A 19,726-nucleotide genomic window follows, 5' to 3' on the forward strand; every position below is an offset into this window, starting at 1 on the left:
GCCGCCGCAGCTCACAATTCAGGAGATGAATAAAGAGTTCAGAGGCAGCTCCGGGGTAATAATCAGCGATGACTAGAAAACGATCGGTATAGATTGTGTGATGCAGATCATAAACCCCAATCATTCCAGAAATGTACAACACGAGCCTCATTACTGATGTACAGAAATATACAATGTATCCCTAGTGAGATCTCACCTTTATATACCATCCATGGGCCCTTACACTGCGCCGCAACCCCTGCATTGCTCCCATCCCCCCACCATAGGGGCACTTTTATCCCTCCCCCACCATAGGGGCACTTTTATCCCTCCCCCCACCATAGGGGTACTTTTATCCCTCCCCCACCATGAGGGTACTTTTATCCCTCCCCCCACCATAGGGGTACTTTTATCCCTCCCCCCACCATAGGGGCACTTTTATCCCTCCCCCACCATAGGGGCACTTTTATCCCTCCATCCCAACCATAGGGGCACTTTTATCCCTCCATCCCCACCATAGGGGTACTTTTATCCCTCCCCCCACCATAGGGGTACTTTTATCCCTCCCCCCACCATAGGGGTACTTTTATCCCTCCCCCCACCATAGGGGTACTTTTATCCCTCCCCCCCACCATAGGGGTACTTTTATCCCTCCCCCCCACCATAGGGGCAATTTTATCCCTCCCCCCACCATAGGGATACTTTTATCCCTCCCCCCACCATAGGGGCACTTTTATCCCTCCCCCACCATAGGGGTACTTTTATCCCTCCCCCACCATAGGGGTACTTTTATCCCTCCCCCCACCATAGGGGCACTTTTATCCCTTCCCCCACCATAGGGGTACTTTTATCCCTCCCCCACCATAGGGGTACTTTTATCCCTCCCCCCACCATAGGGGTACTTTTATCCCTCCCCCCACCACCATAGGGGTACTTTTATCCCTCCCCCACCATAGGGGCACTTTTATCCCTCCCCCCACCATAGGGGCACTTTTATCCCTCCCCCCACCATAGGGGCACTTTTATCCCTCCCCCCACCATAGGGGCACTTTTATCCCTCCCCAACCATAGGGGTACTTTTATCCTTCCCCCCACCATAGGGGTACTTTTATCCCTCCCCAACCATAGGGGTACTTTTATCCCTCCCCCCACCATAGGGGTACTTTTATCCCTCCCCCACCATAGGGGCACTTTTATCCCTCCCCCACCATAGGGGCACTTTTATCCCTCCCCAACCATAGGGGTACTTTTATCCTTCCCCCCACCATAGGGGTACTTTTATCCCTCCCACACTCACCTGTGTTAATTTTAGACGTCACGCGGCTCAGGTTGATCTTTGTGGGAGATTTGGCGGACGCCGGCGTTTTTACAGATGAACTTCTGATAAAAGTCCTCATCGTCTCATTCGCCCGTCTGATCTTAGAGGGCGGAGCAGAAATACCTGCCGAGAGATCAGAGCACAATATATATATATATATATATACACACATACTTTATATATACAGATATAGAGGATCTATGGAGGAGGAACATGAAGATTCCCTACAAATCATAGTGAGGGGGAAAGTATTTGATTGGCTGCGGATTCTGTCGGTTTCCCCCACTGACAAAGAAACGATCGTCTATCATTTTATTGGTCGGTTTTTTATAACAGAAGGAGAAGAACAAAAATATCCAGAAAAACATTTCAAAAAAGTTATAAATTGATTTACATTTTATTGAGTGAAATAAGTATTTGATCCCCAATCAATCAGCAAGATTTCTGGCTCCCGGGTGTCTTCTATACAGGGAACAAGCTGAGATTAGGAGCACTCCCTTTAAGAGAGAAGAGTGCTCCTAATCTCAGCTTGTTCCCTGTATAGAAGACACCCGGGAGCCAGAAATCTTGCGGATTGTGGCCCCTGGTGCCGCCCATCATGGGGGGTGTATAGCGCAGGAAAGCCGCCTCCATCGCCTGTTTGATCACAGCGCCGGGAACATCACAGCTTTCATTTCAATAGCTGTGTGTTCCCGGCCGCGCCGTCACACAGCCCCTCCCCCTTGTCCGGGCACTTAGATAGACAGATCATCCGCAGGATTGGATGGATGATCTGTCTATCAAAGTGCCCGGACAAGGGGGAGGGGCTGCGTGTGACGGCGCGGCCGGGAACACACAGCTATTGAAATGAAAGCTGTGATGTTCCCGGCGCTGTGATCAAACAGGCGACTCTCTTCCCTGCACAGGCTGGCTGCAAAATGGCACACACTGGCTGCAATGGGGGACGCCTCTTGTACCACGTCCTCTGTCTCTGACCACCTCCTGTACCATGTCCCCAGTCTCTGACCACCTCCTGTACCATGTCCCCAGTCTCTGACCACCTCCTGTACCATGTCCCCAGTCTCTGACCACCTCCTGTACCATGTCCCCAGTCTCTGACCACCTCCTGTACCATGTCCCCAGTCTCTGACCACCTCCTGTACCATGTCCCCAGTCTCTGACCACCTCCTCTACCACGTCCTTTGTCTCTGACCACCTCCTCTACCACGTCCCCAGTCCCTGACCACCTCCTGTACCATGTCCCCAGTCTCTGACCACCTCCTGTACCATGTCCCCAGTCTCTGACCACCTCCTGTACCATGTCCCCAGTCTCTGACCACCTCCTGTACCATGTCCCCAGTCTCTGACCACCTCCTGTACCATGTCCCCAGTCTCTGACCACCTCCTGTACCATGTCCCCAGTCTCTGACCATCTCCTGTACCATGTCCCCAGTCTCTGACCACCTCCTGTACCATGTCCCCAGTCTCTGACCACCTCCTGTACCATGTCCCCAGTCTCTGACCACCTCCTGTACCATGTCCCCAGTCTCTGACCATCTCCTGTACCATGTCCCCAGTCCCTGACCACCTCCTGTACCATGTCCCCAGTCTCTGACCATCTCCTGTACCATGTCCCCAGTCCCTGACCACCTCCTGTACCATGTCCCCAGTCTCTGACCACCTCCTGTACCATGTCCCCAGTCTCTGACCACCTCCTGTACCATGTCCCCAGTCTCTGACCATCTCCTGTACCATGTCCCCAGTCTCTGACCACCTCCTGTACCATGTCCCCAGTCTCTGACCACCTCCTGTACCACGTCCCCAGTCTCTGACCACCTCCTGTACCACGTCCCAAGTCTCTGACCACCTCCTGTACCACGTCCTCTGTCTCTGACCACCTCCTGTACCATGTCCCCAGTCTCTGACCACCTCCTGTACCATGTCCCCAGTCCCTGACCACCTCCTGTACCATGTCCGCAGTCTCTGACCACCTCCTGTACCATGTCCCCAGTCTCTGACCACCTCCTGTACCATGTCCCCAGTCTCTGACCACCTCCTGTACCATGTCCCCAGTCTCTGACCACCTCCTGTACCATGTCCCCAGTCTCTGACCACCTCCTGTACCATGTCCCCAGTCTCTGACCACCTCCTGTACCATGTCCCCAGTCTCTGACCACCTCCTGTACCATGTCCCCAGTCTCTGACCACCTCCTGTACCATGTCCCCAGTCTCTGACCACCTCCTGTACCATGTCGCCAGTCTCTGACCATCTCCTGTACCATGTCCCCAGTCTCTGACCACCTCCTGTATAAAAATATTTTTTAAAAACAGTCATTTTCTGTATCGGTGCTGTTTCGGTATCGGTTTTCGGCCTAGTGTTTTTTTCATTTTCGGCACCATTAAACCCATTTGGTGCATCCCTAATATTATACACAGTACCCCCTCACTGATCTCTGTAGCTACAATGTGGAGAAATTCACTTCTAAATACTTTCCTGAGCCTGATCTCAATCCAGTGCAGTGTTGGAGAGCAGCGGCCCTCTCCGCTCTCTCCCTTCTCATTGGACAGAGGTGCAGCATTGGGAGCCATTGGCCCCTGCTGCTGTGTATCGCCGCAGGCCGTGGGGGGCAAGGAAGAGCTGCACTGTGTGCGTCAATGGACACACAGACCCTGGATCAGGATAGAGCCGGCACGGGTGACTCTTATAGCAAATGGCTTTGCTATGGTGGCACATGAAAGGGAGGAGTGTTGGGCTGTGAAAAACCATTACAGAGCAGGAAGTATAACATGTCTGTTACCAAAAGAAAAATCCTCAACAATTACTTTATGGATCACACCAAAAGTATGGAGTCATTCTCGTATCAGTTCAGCTGCCCCTCCCAGCAACCCCCCCCCCCCCATATTCCCCCCGCCGTCCAGCCATGATTAAAACTGAGAGCTGAAATTCGCTGCTCCCGCCCCTCCTTAGCCTGGAACTCCAGTAGGGGGCGGAGTAGAGAGCGGTGACTGACAGTTGGCACTCTCTGTTCTGGGAAGATGGAGAACAGAGTGGTCAGCGGTCATGTGATCGATCAGTTCTGGGGTGTGGAGCCAGGGGGGGGGGGTGGAGCCGGGGGGACAGCTTCAGCCGGGGAGTATAAAGGATTGCTTTTATTTTTATGCAACAAAAACTTCCTTTTGGATTTATTATGGAATAACATGGAGGCCTCCGGGGTCTGTAGCAGCATTAAAAAGGGACAAAACTAAACCGTGGTGACCTGAGAAGCAGAGAAATGAGACAAATCTTCATTTTCTTCAGGAGTTCCATGCAACTCCCTATCCAAAGGCCTCTGGGGGTGCTGGACACAGTGGTGCCCCCTGCTGGCAAAAAAAAAAGGATGAAGAAAAAGAAGAAAGCAAAGATTTGCCTCCTGACCCCCCAGAGAGGTATTTATCGGCTCCTTTCAAAGATTGCCCACAGTTTAGTATTGTCCTTTTAATGTAAATCTTTGTCCCCCCTCCCCCCCCCCGCTGAAATCCTTTTACCACCCCATCGGTCTCATGATGCCACGCTGCAAGAGGCTCGCCAGCGCTTCCGGGTTCAGCCAGCCCGCTCCCCCCTGTTCTGAATTAAGGGCTAGGCCTCCTGAGACAGGAAAATCCCAGGAGGCACTGCAAGCAAGGTGGTGGGTGTGGCTCTGCTCTGGGCTCCTCCTACTATATGTGTAACTGTGCGTTTATCAATACACTGCAAATATATATCAATACAATATATAGTGCAAAAACGTGTGTGTGGGGGGGAAATAAGGATTAAAAATCGGTCAAAGATCATTAAAGTGCAACAATATATAATGTCCAACAGTCACCACTTAATAAAGTGTATATACCAATAATTGGAGGAATAGAAGAAAACTACTCAATAATCAATAATTCCCGCGCTTCCAAATCTCCATGAAGTTCCGGTGAACCCGAAGCGCAGTCCATCGCATCCGTATTTTGTTGGACTGCACTTCCGGTTCACTGAGATTTCAAAGCGCAGGAATTATTTATTGATCATTGATTAGGGTTTCCTCTATTCCTCTAATTATTGGTAATTCTTTTTGCTTTTTAAAAAGGTAAAATGAGAGATTTTGTGTCTTTTTGACCTCCGATCTCTCAATAAAGAGGACCCGTCATCCTTATTTCTATTTCTTGCAACAGGAACACAAGGGATTAAAAAATAAATAAAAAAAAGGGACAGTGTAAAAAAATAAAAATAAAATAGATAAATGAAAGTGGCCGTCCCTCCATGCTGGCACGCAGAAGCGAAGGCATACGTCATTTGCGCCCACATATGTAAATGATGTTAGAAGCACATGTGAGGCATTGCTGTGATGGATAGATAATTCTAGCACTAAACCTCCTCTGTAACACTAAACATGGAACCTGGAAGAAAAATAAAAATAAAAATTTCAGGCCACGCCTATGGAGAGGTTTAAGCACCGTAGTTTGGTGCCATTCCACAAGTGGGCGCAATTTTAAATGTGACCTGTCCGGTATCTATTTACTCGGTGCAACATCATCTTTTATATTATACAAAAAAAATAAAAAACTGGTCTGACTTTAAAGGGGTCGTGTGGTAAATGTTTTTTGCATTCTATGCATTAAGGTGAAAAAACATCTCACACTGCCTCCGCCCCCCCCCCCACCCCTTGTTTTATTTACCTGACCCCTCGAAAATCCCGCGCTCGCCCCCGCCATCCTCTTTGCCGCTCAGCCTGGCCGCTGATTGGCTGGAGGGGATGGATTGAAAGAAGCGAAGCCATTGGCTCGCGCTGCTGTGAATCACATCCACTGACGCGGAACGCCGGGGGGCGGGGCCGTGTGATACAGCGAGCGGCTATAGCCACCGGCTGTATCACGGGAGCGCGCCTGCAGGTGCTTCTCACCATACGGGGAGCTCGCATGAACGTGAGAAGTACCTGCGGGAGGAAGCAGAGACAGCCGCCGAGGGACCCCAGAAGAGGAGGATCGGGGGCCACTCTGTGCAAAACGAGCCGCACAGTGGAGGGAAGTGTAACATGTTTGTTATTTAAAAAAAATAAAAGAACTTTACAATCCCTTCAGTGATTTATTAAAGTGTATTTTTCCCCAAAAAACTGCATTTGAAAGACCTCTGTGCAAATACCATGTGACATAAAATATCGCAATGATCGCCATTTTATATATAAAATATATGTTTGGTGGTTCCAAATCATTTTCTAGCAAAAAAAAAATAGAGATTTAAACTTGTAAACACAAAGTTGCAGAAAAGGGGCGGGTCAGCAAGTGGATCATTGAAGAAGCTGATTGGTTTGTATGCAGAGCAGCACCAGATCCTGCACCCCCCATCCCCCGTGCCCATCCCCCACCATACAATAGGACATTTGTCAGAACTGAACACGCAGCGTATTGAAGCCGAGAGGAGTAAAAGGTGATTTCCTCTTCAGGTTTCCTGCCGACTACAAAACCAACATGAAGATTTGGTTACAAAGTATTAAAAAAGAAATAAAAACCACAGAAGATTTTATTCTAACAAGGAGCCGGCTGATTAGTGGAAATATATAGAATGTTATTTCTTTTCCCTATAAAAATAACAAACATATTATACTTACTGACTCTGCAGTGGATTTGCACAGAGCACCCCGGATCCTCCTCTTCTCGGGTCCCTCTTCAGAGCTCCTCCCTCCTTCCCCCCCCCACAGGAAGCACTCAGACACAGAGCCGTGGCCCGCCCCCTTTCGCTCCTCATTGGTTCACTGACTTTGATTGACAGCAGCGGGAGGGACTGGTGCAGTTCTGCTGTCTCGGCCAATGAGGACGGCAGTCCCGGGCTGGTGAGCGTCTCGTACATCGCTGGGCAGAGCTGGGGTTCAGGTAAATATCGGGGGGGGAGGGGCACACAGAAGGTTCTTTACCTTCATGCATAGAATGCACCTTCTGCCTTTACAATCACAGGCTGGTTTAACCCCTTCCTGCTGAGCGTACCCCTATATACAGCTTTATCCATGGGGCCGCCTGTATACCGATCTGTGATTGTGCTGAGCTCACTCCCAGAGACCGAGCCGTCACCGCTCAGGAAATGGGAGGTTCCCAATCACCTGATCCCCTGTGATTGGTGGTGCCCAAAATTAAACATTCCGGGGCCAAAACCGAAAATTCAGATGCACCGAAACCAACACAGACAGGTTTATAAAACATTTTTCAGAAGGTCAATAATGTGGCAGGTGTATTTACATTGAAGTCAATAGGGGGCATTTTTTACATTGAAGTCAATAGGTGTGTGGGGGGGGGGGTTACAAATGAATAGGGGATTATTTTTGCACCGGTGTCAGCGGGAGGCGATTCTCCACTGACGTCAGCGGGACGCAGCATGTCATATGTAAAACGCAGATCACCCCATTTTCAGCGGATTATTTTCAGGGGCTGATATCGGTGCATCCCGACCTGTGATAGCCCCTGATTGGCTATTACATTGATCAGTCAATGTACAGCCCCACCCCCACCCCAAAAATCAGTGTCGATGCGTTTTAGAAAGGATATAAAAAGAAAAGAGCGCACGATTGTTTCTGGGTGCGGTACTCCGGGTACAAACACCAACCAACATTCACATATGTGCTATCACTGCAATCAGCAGCAGCAGGAGACTTTATTTTGGGCTGTTATTTGGTGGCGCAACCAAAAAATTGCACAAAATAAAAAGAATAACTACCAACCTAAAAGTTTAAAAAAGAATAAATAAAAAGATTAAAAATGGGAGATTTTCATTACCATTTACTATACTTCTCTTTTAAGGATATTTAGTAAATAGTTGTATTGAAAATGAATAATATATATATATACAGTGTTACTATAGGATGAGAAATATACCAGACAAATTCTATTTTTTGAATGTGTTTTTGTTTAATAATGCGCCCCCCGGAGTGTGCCGAGGAGAAGAACCAGAAACTCTGAAGCTGGTATATAAAATCAGGAAACGATCGTCTCGCCGTTCAGGTGGTGACATTTGTTGGCTCTTACCCGGAAGGCGGGATTGGCGCGGTTCTCCAGCAGCGCCCGGGCGGCTCCCAGGCACAGGTTGGAAGCGGCGATGTGCAGCGCCGTCCCGAAATCAAAGTCACTGCAGGTGGCATCCACATCTGAAAGAGGAAGAGGAAAGTCACAGCGGGGCGGCAGGACGCCAAACCGCGAGATCGTCATCGCTTCACACAGAAAATACAACATTGACTCCATGGTGGCAAATCAGCAGAGAGCTAACCGGTCACAGCGGCCGGACGAGGAGAACATTCCTCCCTGAAGTGCAAACATGCCGAGAGCTGAACACTGCGGCCTGCCAGCGGAATCACAACCACCTCCAATATTCACTAAACAGCTCAATGTCAAATCTCTCGGCTTTGTCTCCTTTGCAATATTTTTAAAAGCAAAAAAGCAACTTCTGCTGCAATACCCGCCTTCCATCTGGAGAGGTCTCTCTTCCCCGCCCCCAGTTTTTATTCTCACCAGATGCCGCCAGTCTTTTGATATGAAGAATGACAGCCAATGGCATTCCTCTGAGCCCAGGCTGTCATGGACACGGTTCTGGGATGAGTCCGTCCAAAGAATGCAGAACAGCGGCCCCTCCCCCACTACTAACACATGATGTAGAATGGGGATACCACCCCATGGAGTCTGCAGTGTGCATGTCAGCTATGGATGTACGGGACAGAGGGGGTGTGAGGAAGGACTGTGTGACAGCAGCAGCTGCCAACCCAGACGTGAAGTCCTCACCCTCTACTTATCAGCTACTAATCTGGAGCATGCTCGCCCGGGGCTCCTGCCCTTCTTGCCCACCCCTGCTTGACAAATGGAGGGTAGAGGTTTAAGGAAGCTGAAGTCATACACTGAAAAAAAAATACTAGGGGGGCGAGAGATGAGTTTTTTCAGTTTTCATGGAAACTTTCATAAGATTTGCTGGATCTCTTAACCACTTGCCTACCTGGCACCCCCTCCCCCTTCCTGCCCAGGATAATTTCCATCTCTCAGCGCTCTCACACTTTGAATAACAATTATGCGGTCATACAACACTGTACCCACAGGACATTTCATTTGGTGATATTTAATCACCACTGGGGGCCCCTCCCATTATAAGCCCATCTTCCCATTATAATCTCCTCTCCCATTGTAAGCCCCTCCCCCATAAGCCCCTCCCTCCTTATCTATTACAAACCCTCCCATTATAAACCTCTAACCCCTTATTATAAGCTCCCGTTACCTCTTGGCTTTGAAGCTTTTAGAATGACGTCTATTATCTCGGGGACATCGAAGTAGGCGGCGTAGTGCAGGGCGTTCATGGTGGTCCAGCGGCTTCTCAGGCTTATATCGGCCACGATGTCAATCAGGGGAGAAGAGAACATGGCCGCCGTCTCTGCGTCCCCTGTGTGGGGAGATAAGAAATGTGAGAAAGAGCAGGGGCTGCACCGCTGCATGGGGAGATCACACGTGTGTGAGAGAGCAGGTGCTGCACCACTGCATGGGGAGATCACACATGTGAGAGAACAGGCGCTGCATTCCCCCAAACTCCACCCATCCATCCATCAATCCATGTCTCCACCCATCCATCCATCAATCCATGTCTCCATCTATGTCTCCACCCTTCAATCCATGTCTCCCCCCATCCATCCATCAATCCATGTCTCCCCCCATCCATCCATCAATCCATGTCTCCACCCACCCATCCATCCATCAATCCATGTCTCCACCCACCCATCCATCAATCCATGTCTCCACCCATCCACCCATCAATCCATGTCTCCACCCACCCATCCATCAATCCATGTCTCCACCCACCCATCCATCCATGTCTCCACCCATCCACCCATCAATCCATGTCTCCACCCACCCATCCATCAATCCATGTCTCCACCCATCCATCCATCAATCCATGTCTCCCCCCATCTACCCATCAATCCATGTCTCCACCCATCCACCCATCAATCCATGTCTCCACCCACCCATCCATCAATCCATGTCTCCACCCATCCACCCATCAATCCATGTCTCCACCCACCCATCCATCAATCCATGTCTCCACCCACCCATCCATCCATGTCTCCACCCATCCACCCATCAATCCATGTCTCCACCCACCCATCCATCAATCCATGTCTCCACCCATCCATCCATCAATCCATGTCTCCCCCCATCTACCCATCAATCCATGTCTCCACCCACCCATCCATCAATCCATGTCTCCACCCACCCATCCATCAATCCATGTCTCCATCTATGTCTCCACCCTTCAATCCATGTCTCCCCCATCCATCAATCCATGTCTCCACCCACCCATCCATCAATCCATGTCTCCATCTATGTCTCCACCCTTCAATCCATGTCTCCCCCATCCATCAATCCATGTCTCCCCCCATCCATCCATCAATCCATGTCTCCCCCCATCCATCCATCAATCCATGTCTCCACCCATCCATCCATGTCTCCACCCACCCATCCATCAATCCATGTCTCCATCTATGTCTCCACCCTTCAATCCATGTCTCCCCCATCCATCAATCCATGTCTCCACCCACCCATCCATCAATCCATGTCTCCCCCCATCCATCCATCAATCCATGTCTCCCCCCACCCATCCATCAATCCATGTCTCCACCCATCTACCCATCAATCCATGTCTCCCCCCATCCATCCATCAATCCATGTCTCCACCCATCCATCCATCAATCCATGTCTCCCCCCATCTACCCATCAATCCATGTCTCCACCCATCAATCCATGTCTCCACCCACCCATCCATCAATCCATGTCTCCACCCATCCACCCATCAATCCATGTCTCCCCCCATCCATCCATCAATCCATGTCTCCACCCATCCATCCATCAATCCATGTCTCCCCCCATCTACCCATCAATCCATGTCTCCACCCATCTACCCATCAATCCATGTCTCCCCCATCCATCCATCAATCCATGTCTCCACCCACCCATCCATCAATCCATGTCTCCCCCCATCCATCCATCAATCCATGTCTCCACCCATCCACCCATCAATCCATGTCTCCACCCATCCACCCATCAATCCATGTCTCCACCCATCCACCCATCAATCCATGTCTCCACCCATCCACCCATCAATCCATGTCTCCACCCACCCATCCATCAATCCATGTCTCCCCCCATCCATCCATCAATCCATGTCTCCCCCCATCCATCCATCAATCCATGTCTCCACCCATCCATCCATCAATCCATGTCTCCACCCATCCATCCATCAATCCATGTCTCCCCCCATCTACCCATCAATCCATGTCTCCACCCATCCATCAATCCATGTCTCCACCCATCCATCCATCAATCCATGTCTCCACCCATCCATCCATCAATCCATGTCTCCATCCATCAATCCATGTCTCCACCCATCCATCCATCAATCCATGTCTCCCCCCATCCATCCATCAATCCATGTCTCCCCCCATCCATCCATCAATCCATGTCTCCACCCATCCATCCATCAATCCATGTCTCCCCCCATCTACCCATCAATCCATGTCTCCACCCATCCATCAATCCGTGTCTCCACCCATCCATCAATCCATGTCTCCACCCATCCATCCATCAATCCATGTCTCCACCCATCCATCCATCAATCCATGTCTCCACCCATCCATCCATCAATCCATGTCTCCACCCATCCATCCATGTCTCCATCCATCCATCCATCCATCCATGTCTCCACCCATCCATCCATCAATCCATGTCTCCACCCATCCATCCATCAATCCATGTCTCCACCCATCCATCCATCAATCCATGTCTCCACCCATCCATCCATCAATCCATGTCTCCACCCATCCATCCGTGTCTCCACCCATCCATCAATCCATGTCTCCACCCATCCATCCATCAATCCATGTCTCCACCCATCCATCCATCAATCCATGTCTCCACCCATCAATCCATCAATCCATGTCTCCATCAATCCATCCATCAATCCATGTCTCCACCCACCCATCCATCCATCCATCAATCCATGTCTCCACCCATCAATCCATGTCTCCACCCATCAATCCATGTCTCCACCCACCCACCCATCAATCCATGTCTCCACCCATCAATCCATGTCTCCACCCATCAATCCATGTCTCCACCCACCCACCCATCAATCCATGTCTCCACCCACCCACCCACCCATCAATCCATGTCTCCACCCATCAATCCATGTCTCCACCCATCAATCCATGTCTCCACCCACCCACCCATCAATCCATGTCTCCACCCATCCATCCATGTCTCCACCCATCAATCCATGTCTCCACCCACCCACCCATCAATCCATGTCTCCACCCATCAATCTATGTCTCCACCCACCCATCCATCAATCCATGTCTCCACCCATCAATCCATGTCTCCACCCATTCCACCCATCAATCCATGTCTCCAACCATCCATCCATCAATCCATGTCTCCACCCATCAATCAATGTCTCCACCCATCCATCCATCAATCCATGTCTCCACCCACCCACCCATCAATCCATGTCTCCACCCACCCATCCATCAATCCATGTCTCCACCCATCAATCCATGTCTCCACCCATCAATCCATGTCTCCAACCATCCATCCATCAATCCATGTCTCCACCCATCAATCAATGTCTCCACCCATCCATCCATCAATCCATGTCTCCACCCACCCACCCATCAATCCATGTCTCCACCCATCCATCCATCAATCCATGTCTCCCCCCATTCCACCCATCAATCCATGTCTCCACCCATCCATCCATGTCTCCACCCATCAATCCATGTCTCCACCCATCAATCCATGTCTCCACCCATCCATCCATCAATCCATGTCTCCACCCATCCATCCATGTCTCCAACCATCCATCCATCAATCCATGTCTCCAACCATCCAACCATCCATCCATCAATCCATGTCTCCACCCACCCACCCATCAATCCATGTCTCCACCCGCCCACCCATCAATCCATGTCTCCACCCATCCATCCATCAATCCATGTCTCCACCCATCCATCCATGTCTCCAACCATCCATCCATCAATCCATGTCTCCAACCATCCAACCATCCATCCATCAATCCATGTCTCCACCCACCCACCCATCAATCCATGTCTCCACCCACCCACCCATTAATCCATGTCTCCACCCATCCATCCATCAATCCATGTCTCCCCCCATCTACCCATCAATCCATGTCTCCACCCATCCATCCATGTCTCCACCCATCAATCCATGTCTCCACCCACCCACCCATCAATCCATGTCTCCCCCCATTCCACCCATCAATCCATGTCTCCACCCATCCATCCATGTCTCCACCCATCCACCCACCAATCCATGTCTCCACCCACCCATCCACCCATCAATCCATGTCTCCACCCATCCACCCATCAATCCATGTCTCCACCCACCCACCCATCCATCAATCCATGTCTCCACCCACCCACCCATCAATCCATGTCTCCACCCACCCACCCATCCATCAATCCATGTCTCCACCCATCCATCCATGTCTCCAACCATCCACCCATGTCTCCACCCATCAATCCATGTCTCCACCCACCCATCCATCAATCCATGTCTCCACCCATCCACCCATCAATCCATGTCTCCACCCATCAATCCATGTCTCCACCCATCAATCCATGTCTCCACCCACCCATCAATCCATGTCTCCACCCATCAATCCATGTCTCCACCCATCCATCCATAAATCCATGTCTCCACCCACCCACCCATCAATCCATGTCTCCACCCATCCACCCATCAATCCATGTCTCCACCCATCCATCCATCAATCCATGTCTCCACCCATCCATCCATGTCTCCACCCATCCATCCATGTCACCAGCCACGCCTCCAACCATGGTAACCTGTAAATGCTTTTAAAGCATCACCAATGGGTAGTAAAATGGACGTAGGTTGTTGCTGTTGCACAATTTTAAGAGGAGGACATGTTTGGTATCTATGTACTGAACGTAACATCTTTCATACAGTAATACCTCGGACTGCGAGTAACACGGTCAACGAGCGTTTCAAAATACAAGCTATAATTCTTTTTAAATCCTGGACTCGGCTTGCGAACGTTATCTCCCAAAACCAGCAGGATTCAGGCATCTGCGGTGTGTAGTACCTCATTTGGCCAGAGGTAAGGGGGGGCGCGAGTTACACTCAGAGCTGCTCAGAAACACTCCGTTCCCAAGTGTTTCTGAGCCTCTCCAAGTGTTTGAGTATTTCTGAGTGCATCCGAGCGGCTCAGAGTGGTTTTCGTGTCTCTCCGACGTGCCCCCCCTCTGGCCACATGCGGTACTGCATACGATAGAAGTCATTGTCTGAGTTTCCATGGATTTCTATGGGGAAACTCGCTTTGATATACGAATGTTTTGCATTACAAGCATTCTTCTGGAACGAATTATGCTCGGAATTCAAGGTATTACTGTACTTTACAAAATAAAATAAAATCAGGTTATGCATTGTGTTTATTTTTTCTTAAAAACTAAAAAAAAAATGTAAGCTTCAAAAATCGCAGCACAAATACCGGGTGACATAAAAAAAATTGCAAAATGCACCAATTTATTCTCTAAGGTCATATTGAGATGATAATGAAATGATTGGATGTCTTCTCTGTATTCCATCACCTCACATCTGTGTGATTATTATGTGCTCAGTATGAAGGGGGGAGGGGGGACCCAAATACATATATATGTGTGTGTGAGGTATGACTGCAATTGTCAGAGAACAATCATTCCATCGCCTCCTCTATAATATGGAAGGTGTGTAAAGTGTCACCTCTGGAGATTGTTAGGCCCCATAGTCGGTGTGATGTCATAGTGTGACGTGTCAGGTATGGATGTACTCAGTGTGATGTCATAGTGTGACGTGTCGGGTATGGATGTACCCGGTGTGATGTCATAGTGTGACGTGTCGGGTATGGATGTACTCGGTGTGATGTCATAGTATGACGTGTCGGGTATGGATGTACTCGGTGTGATGTCATAGTGTAACGTGTCGGGTATGGATGTATTCGGTGTGATGTCATAGTGTGACGTGTCGGATATGGATGTACTCGGTGTGATGTCATAGTGTGACGTGTCGGGTATGGATGTACCCGGTGTGATGTCATAGTGTGACGCGTCGGTATCGATGTACTCGGTGTGATGTCATAGTGTGACGTGTCGGGTATGGATGTACTCGGTGTGATGTCATAGTGTGACGTGTCGGGTATGGATGTACTCGGTGTGATGTCATAGTGTGACGTGTTGGGTACGGATGTATTCGGTGTGATGTCATAGTGTGACGTGTCGGGTATGGATGTACTCGGTGTGATATCATAGTGTGACGTGTCGGGTATGGATGTACTCGGTGTGATGTCATAGTGTGACGTGTTGGGTATAGATGTACTCGGTGTGATGTCATAGTGTGACGTGTCGGGTATGGATGTACTCGGTGTGATGTCATAGTGTGACGTGTTGGGTATGGATGTACTCGGTGTGATGTCATAGTGTGACGTGTCGGGTATGGATGTACTCGGTGTGATGTCATAGTGTGACGTGTTGGGTATGGATGTACTCGGTGTGATGTCATAGTGTGACGTGTCGGGTATGGATGTACTCGGTGTGATGTCATAGTGTGACGTGTCCGGTATCGATGGGCACGGAGGGGAGGGGCCGATCCTGGAGGGGGGAAGAGGGGCCGGTGTCTTGTCATATAATCCATCCGATAGTGTCCTCTGTGTAGTGCGCATGCGCAGTACACAGCAACACAGATTCCGACAATTGGCGAGGATGAACGGCACCTGCGCACTGAGTCCAGGTTCTATCCCCACCATCCAAGTGGACACAGAGTAGGAATATAAAAGAGCCGAGCGCAGCGAGGCGGAGCCCGAAGTGTGACGAGCGAAGCGAGGGGCCCTCTAATATTCACATCCCTATGTCCGCTTGGATGGTCGGGCACCACCTCCACTCACCGCGCAGGCGCCGTTCAGCTTCCAAGATTTTCCGAAGCTTCGTCTGCTCCGTATTGCGCATGCGCACTACACAGCGGACACTATTTGATAGCCGGAGTTCTGCTGTATAGTGTCCGGCCATCAAATAGTGTCCGCTGTGTAGTGTGCATGCGCAGTACGGAGCAGACGAAGCTTCGGAAAATCTCGGAAGCTAAACGGCGCCTGCGCGGTGAGTGGAGGTGGTGCCCGACCATCCAAGCGGACATAGGGCTGTGAATATTAGAGGGCCCCTCGCTGCGCTCGGCTCTTTTATATTCCTACTCTGTGTCCACTTGGATGGTGGGGAGAGAACCTGGACTCAGTGCGCAGGCGCCGTTCATCCTCGCCAATTGTCGGAATCTGTGTTGCTGTGTACTGCGCATGCGCACTACACAGAGGACACTATCAGATGGAGGATGTTATATAACAAGAGACCGGACACTATACGGCAGAACACCGGGCACGGAGGGGGAGGGGCCAATCACGGAGGGGGGGGCGATCACGGAGGGGGGAGGGGCCTATCAAAGAGGGGGAGGAGTGGTTAGTCACGGAGGGGGGACGGGCACGGAGGGTGGGGTCAGTCACTGACCTGTAGGAGGAGGCGTGGCTCAGTCCGGAGACATGTGACGTAGAGGGATCGCAGTGCTGAGCTCAGAGATCTCGCCGCCATTCCTGAGGAGAAGAGACAACCAATCAGCGCTGTGTAGAATATCTCCTCTCACCTCTCCTGCACGGCGCCCAATGATGACGTCACTTCCCGTCTCCTTCTCTTAGACGGACGCATGCGCGCTGAGTGTTCCGCCGATCATTTCCGGTGTGTGATGTGACGGGAGGCCGCTGTAGTGCAACGTCACTTCCGTAGCATGCTGTGTCTGGCAGCAAAATATGACACTACACCGGACACTATACGGCAGAACACCGGTCACGGAGGGGGAGGAGTGGTCAGTCACGGAGGGTGTGCGGCTCACAGATGGGGGAGGGGTGGCGGCTCACGGAGGGGGGGGGGGTCAGTCACTGACCTGTAGGAGGAGGCGTGGCTCAGTCCGGAGACATGTGACGTAGAGGGATCGCAGTGCTGAGCTCAGAGATCTCGCCGCCATTCCTGAGGAGAAGAGACAACCAATCAGCGCTGTGTAGAATGTCTCCTCTCACCTCTCCTGCACGGCGCCCAATGATGACGTCACTTCCCGTCTCCTTCTCTTGGACGTACGCATGCGCGCTGAGTGTTCCGCTGTAGTGTCATATTTTGCTACCTATCACAGGATGCTACGGAAGTGACGTTTTCGCCAGAAGTTGTGTACTGCGCATGCGCGATGCGTTCCAATATAGTTTCGGCAATACAGTTCAGCGAAACCATCACATAATGTTACGGAAGTGACGTTACACACAACACAAACACTGGGCCGTGCGTCACAACACTAATACTTCCCTTGTTACCTAGTAGGTTCTGCATTGCTGGGACTTGTAGTGCCTATCCTGAGCTACATGCTTCAATGTTCAGTGTCCTCATCCCTATCCCCGAGCTTCAATGTTCAGTGTCCTCATCCCTATCCCCATGCTTCAATGTTCAGTGTCCATCCTTATCCCTGTGCTTCAATGTTCAGTGTCCTCATCCTTATCCCTGTGCTTCAATGTTCAGTGTCCTCATCCTTATCCCTGTGCTTCAATGTTCAGTGTCCTCATCCCTATCCCCGAGCTTCAATGTTCAGTGTCCTCATCCCTATCCCCATGCTTCAATGTTCAGTGTCCATCCTTATCCCTGTGCTTCAATGTTCAGTGTCCTCATCCTTATCCCTGTGCTTCAATGTTCAGTGTCCTCATCCCTATCCCCGAGCTTCAATGTTCAGTGTCCTCATCCCTATCCCCGAGCTTCAATGTTCAGTGTCCTCATCCCTATCCCCATGCTTCAATGTTCAGTGTCCATCCTTATCCCTGTGCTTCAATATTCAGTGTCCTCATCCTTATCCCTGTGCTTCAATGTTCAGTGTCCTCATCCTTATCCCTGTGCTTCAATGTTCAGTGTCCTCATCCCTATCCCCGAGCTTCAATGTTCAGTGTCCTCATCCCTATCCCCGAGCTTCAATGTTCAGTGTCCTCATCCCTATCCCCGAGCTTCAATGTTCAGTGTCCTCATCCCTATCCCCGAGCTTCAATGTTCAGTGTCCTCATCCCTATCCCCGAGCTTCAATGTTCAGTGTCCTCATCCCTATCCCCAAGCTTCAATGTTCAGTGTCCTCATCCTTATCCCTGTGCTTCAATGTTCAGTGTCCTCATCCCTATCCCTGAGCTTCAATGTTCAGTGTCCTCATCCTTATCCGCGAGCTTCAATGTTCAGTGTCCTCATCCTTATCCCCGAGCTTCAATGTTCAGTGTCCTCATCCTTATCCGCGAGCTTCAATGTTCAGTGTCCTCATCCTTATCCCCGAGCTTCAATGTTCAGTGTCCTCATCCTTATCCCTGTGCTTCAATGTTCAGTGTCCTCATCCCTATCCCCGAGCTTCAATGTTCAGTGTCCTCATCCCTATCCCCGAGCTTCAATGTTCAGTGTCCTCATCCCTATCCCCATGCTTCAATGTTCAGTGTCCATCCTTATCCCTGTGCTTCAATATTCAGTGTCCTCATCCTTATCCCTGTGCTTCAATGTTCAGTGTCCTCATCCTTATCCCTGTGCTTCAATGTTCAGTGTCCTCATCCCTATCCCCGAGCTTCAATGTTCAGTGTCCTCATCCCTATCCCCGAGCTTCAATGTTCAGTGTCCTCATCCCTATCCCCGAGCTTCAATGTTCAGTGTCCTCATCCCTATCCCCGAGCTTCAATGTTCAGTGTCCTCATCCCTATCCCCGAGCTTCAATGTTCAGTGTCCTCATCCCTATCCCCAAGCTTCAATGTTCAGTGTCCTCATCCTTATCCCTGTGCTTCAATGTTCAGTGTCCTCATCCCTATCCCCGAGCTTCAATGTTCAGTGTCCTCATCCTTATCCGCGAGCTTCAATGTTCAGTGTCCTCATCCTTATCCCCGAGCTTCAATGTTCAGTGTCCTCATCCTTATCCCCGAGCTTCAATGTTCAGTGTCCTCATCCTTATCCGCGAGCTTCAATGTTCAGTGTCCTCATCCTTATCCCCGAGCTTCAATGTTCAGTGTCCTCATCCTTATCCCGAGCTTCAATGTTCAGTGTCCTCATCCCTATCCCCGAGCTTCAAAGTTCAGTGTCCTCATCCTTATCCCCGAGCTTCAATGTTCAGTGTCCTCATACCTACCCCCGAGCTTCAGTGTCCTCATCCCTATCCCCGAGCTTCAATGTTCAGTGTCCTCATCCCTATCCCCGAGCTTCAATGTTCAGTGTCCTCATCCCTATCCCCGAGCTTCAATGTTCAGTGTCCTCATCCTTATCCCCGAGCTTCAATGTTCAGTGTCCTCATACCTACCCCCGAGCTTCAGTGTCCTCATCCCTATCC

The 19,726-nt window shown here is 50.4% G+C and overlaps 1 protein-coding gene across 5 annotated transcripts in view; it reads right to left on the reverse strand.

The window, feature by feature from the left end:
* LOC143989361 (CAP-Gly domain-containing linker protein 4-like) overlaps nt 1-17,459 on the reverse strand; it is a 63,867-nt gene extending 46,408 nt beyond the window's left edge. The window contains exons 1-5 of one of the 5 annotated variants that reach the window (XR_013277016.1): nt 17,291-17,459; nt 16,861-16,943; nt 9,525-9,686; nt 8,294-8,412; nt 1,277-1,420 (exon numbers count right to left, since the gene is read on the reverse strand). Coding sequence is in view for 4 of the 5 variants with exons in the window: in XM_077489463.1 (XP_077345589.1) it covers nt 1,373-1,420; nt 8,294-8,412; nt 9,525-9,666 (309 nt within the window). In the remaining variant the exon portion in view is untranslated. Of the gene's footprint in view, nt 1-1,276; nt 1,421-8,293; nt 8,413-9,524; nt 9,687-16,860; nt 17,024-17,290 lie in introns of those variants that run through there. The other 4 variants (XM_077489466.1, XM_077489465.1, XM_077489463.1 and 1 more) reach the window with 4 other exon arrangements.
* Between the last annotated feature and the right edge of the window lie 2,267 nt (nt 17,460-19,726).

Source organism: Lithobates pipiens, unplaced genomic scaffold (assembly GCF_037356315.1).
Source record: "Lithobates pipiens isolate NorthernLeopardFrog02 unplaced genomic scaffold, aLitPip1_a1.2 Scaffold_18, whole genome shotgun sequence".
In the NCBI taxonomy this organism is placed as follows: domain Eukaryota; kingdom Metazoa; phylum Chordata; class Amphibia; order Anura; family Ranidae; genus Lithobates; species Lithobates pipiens.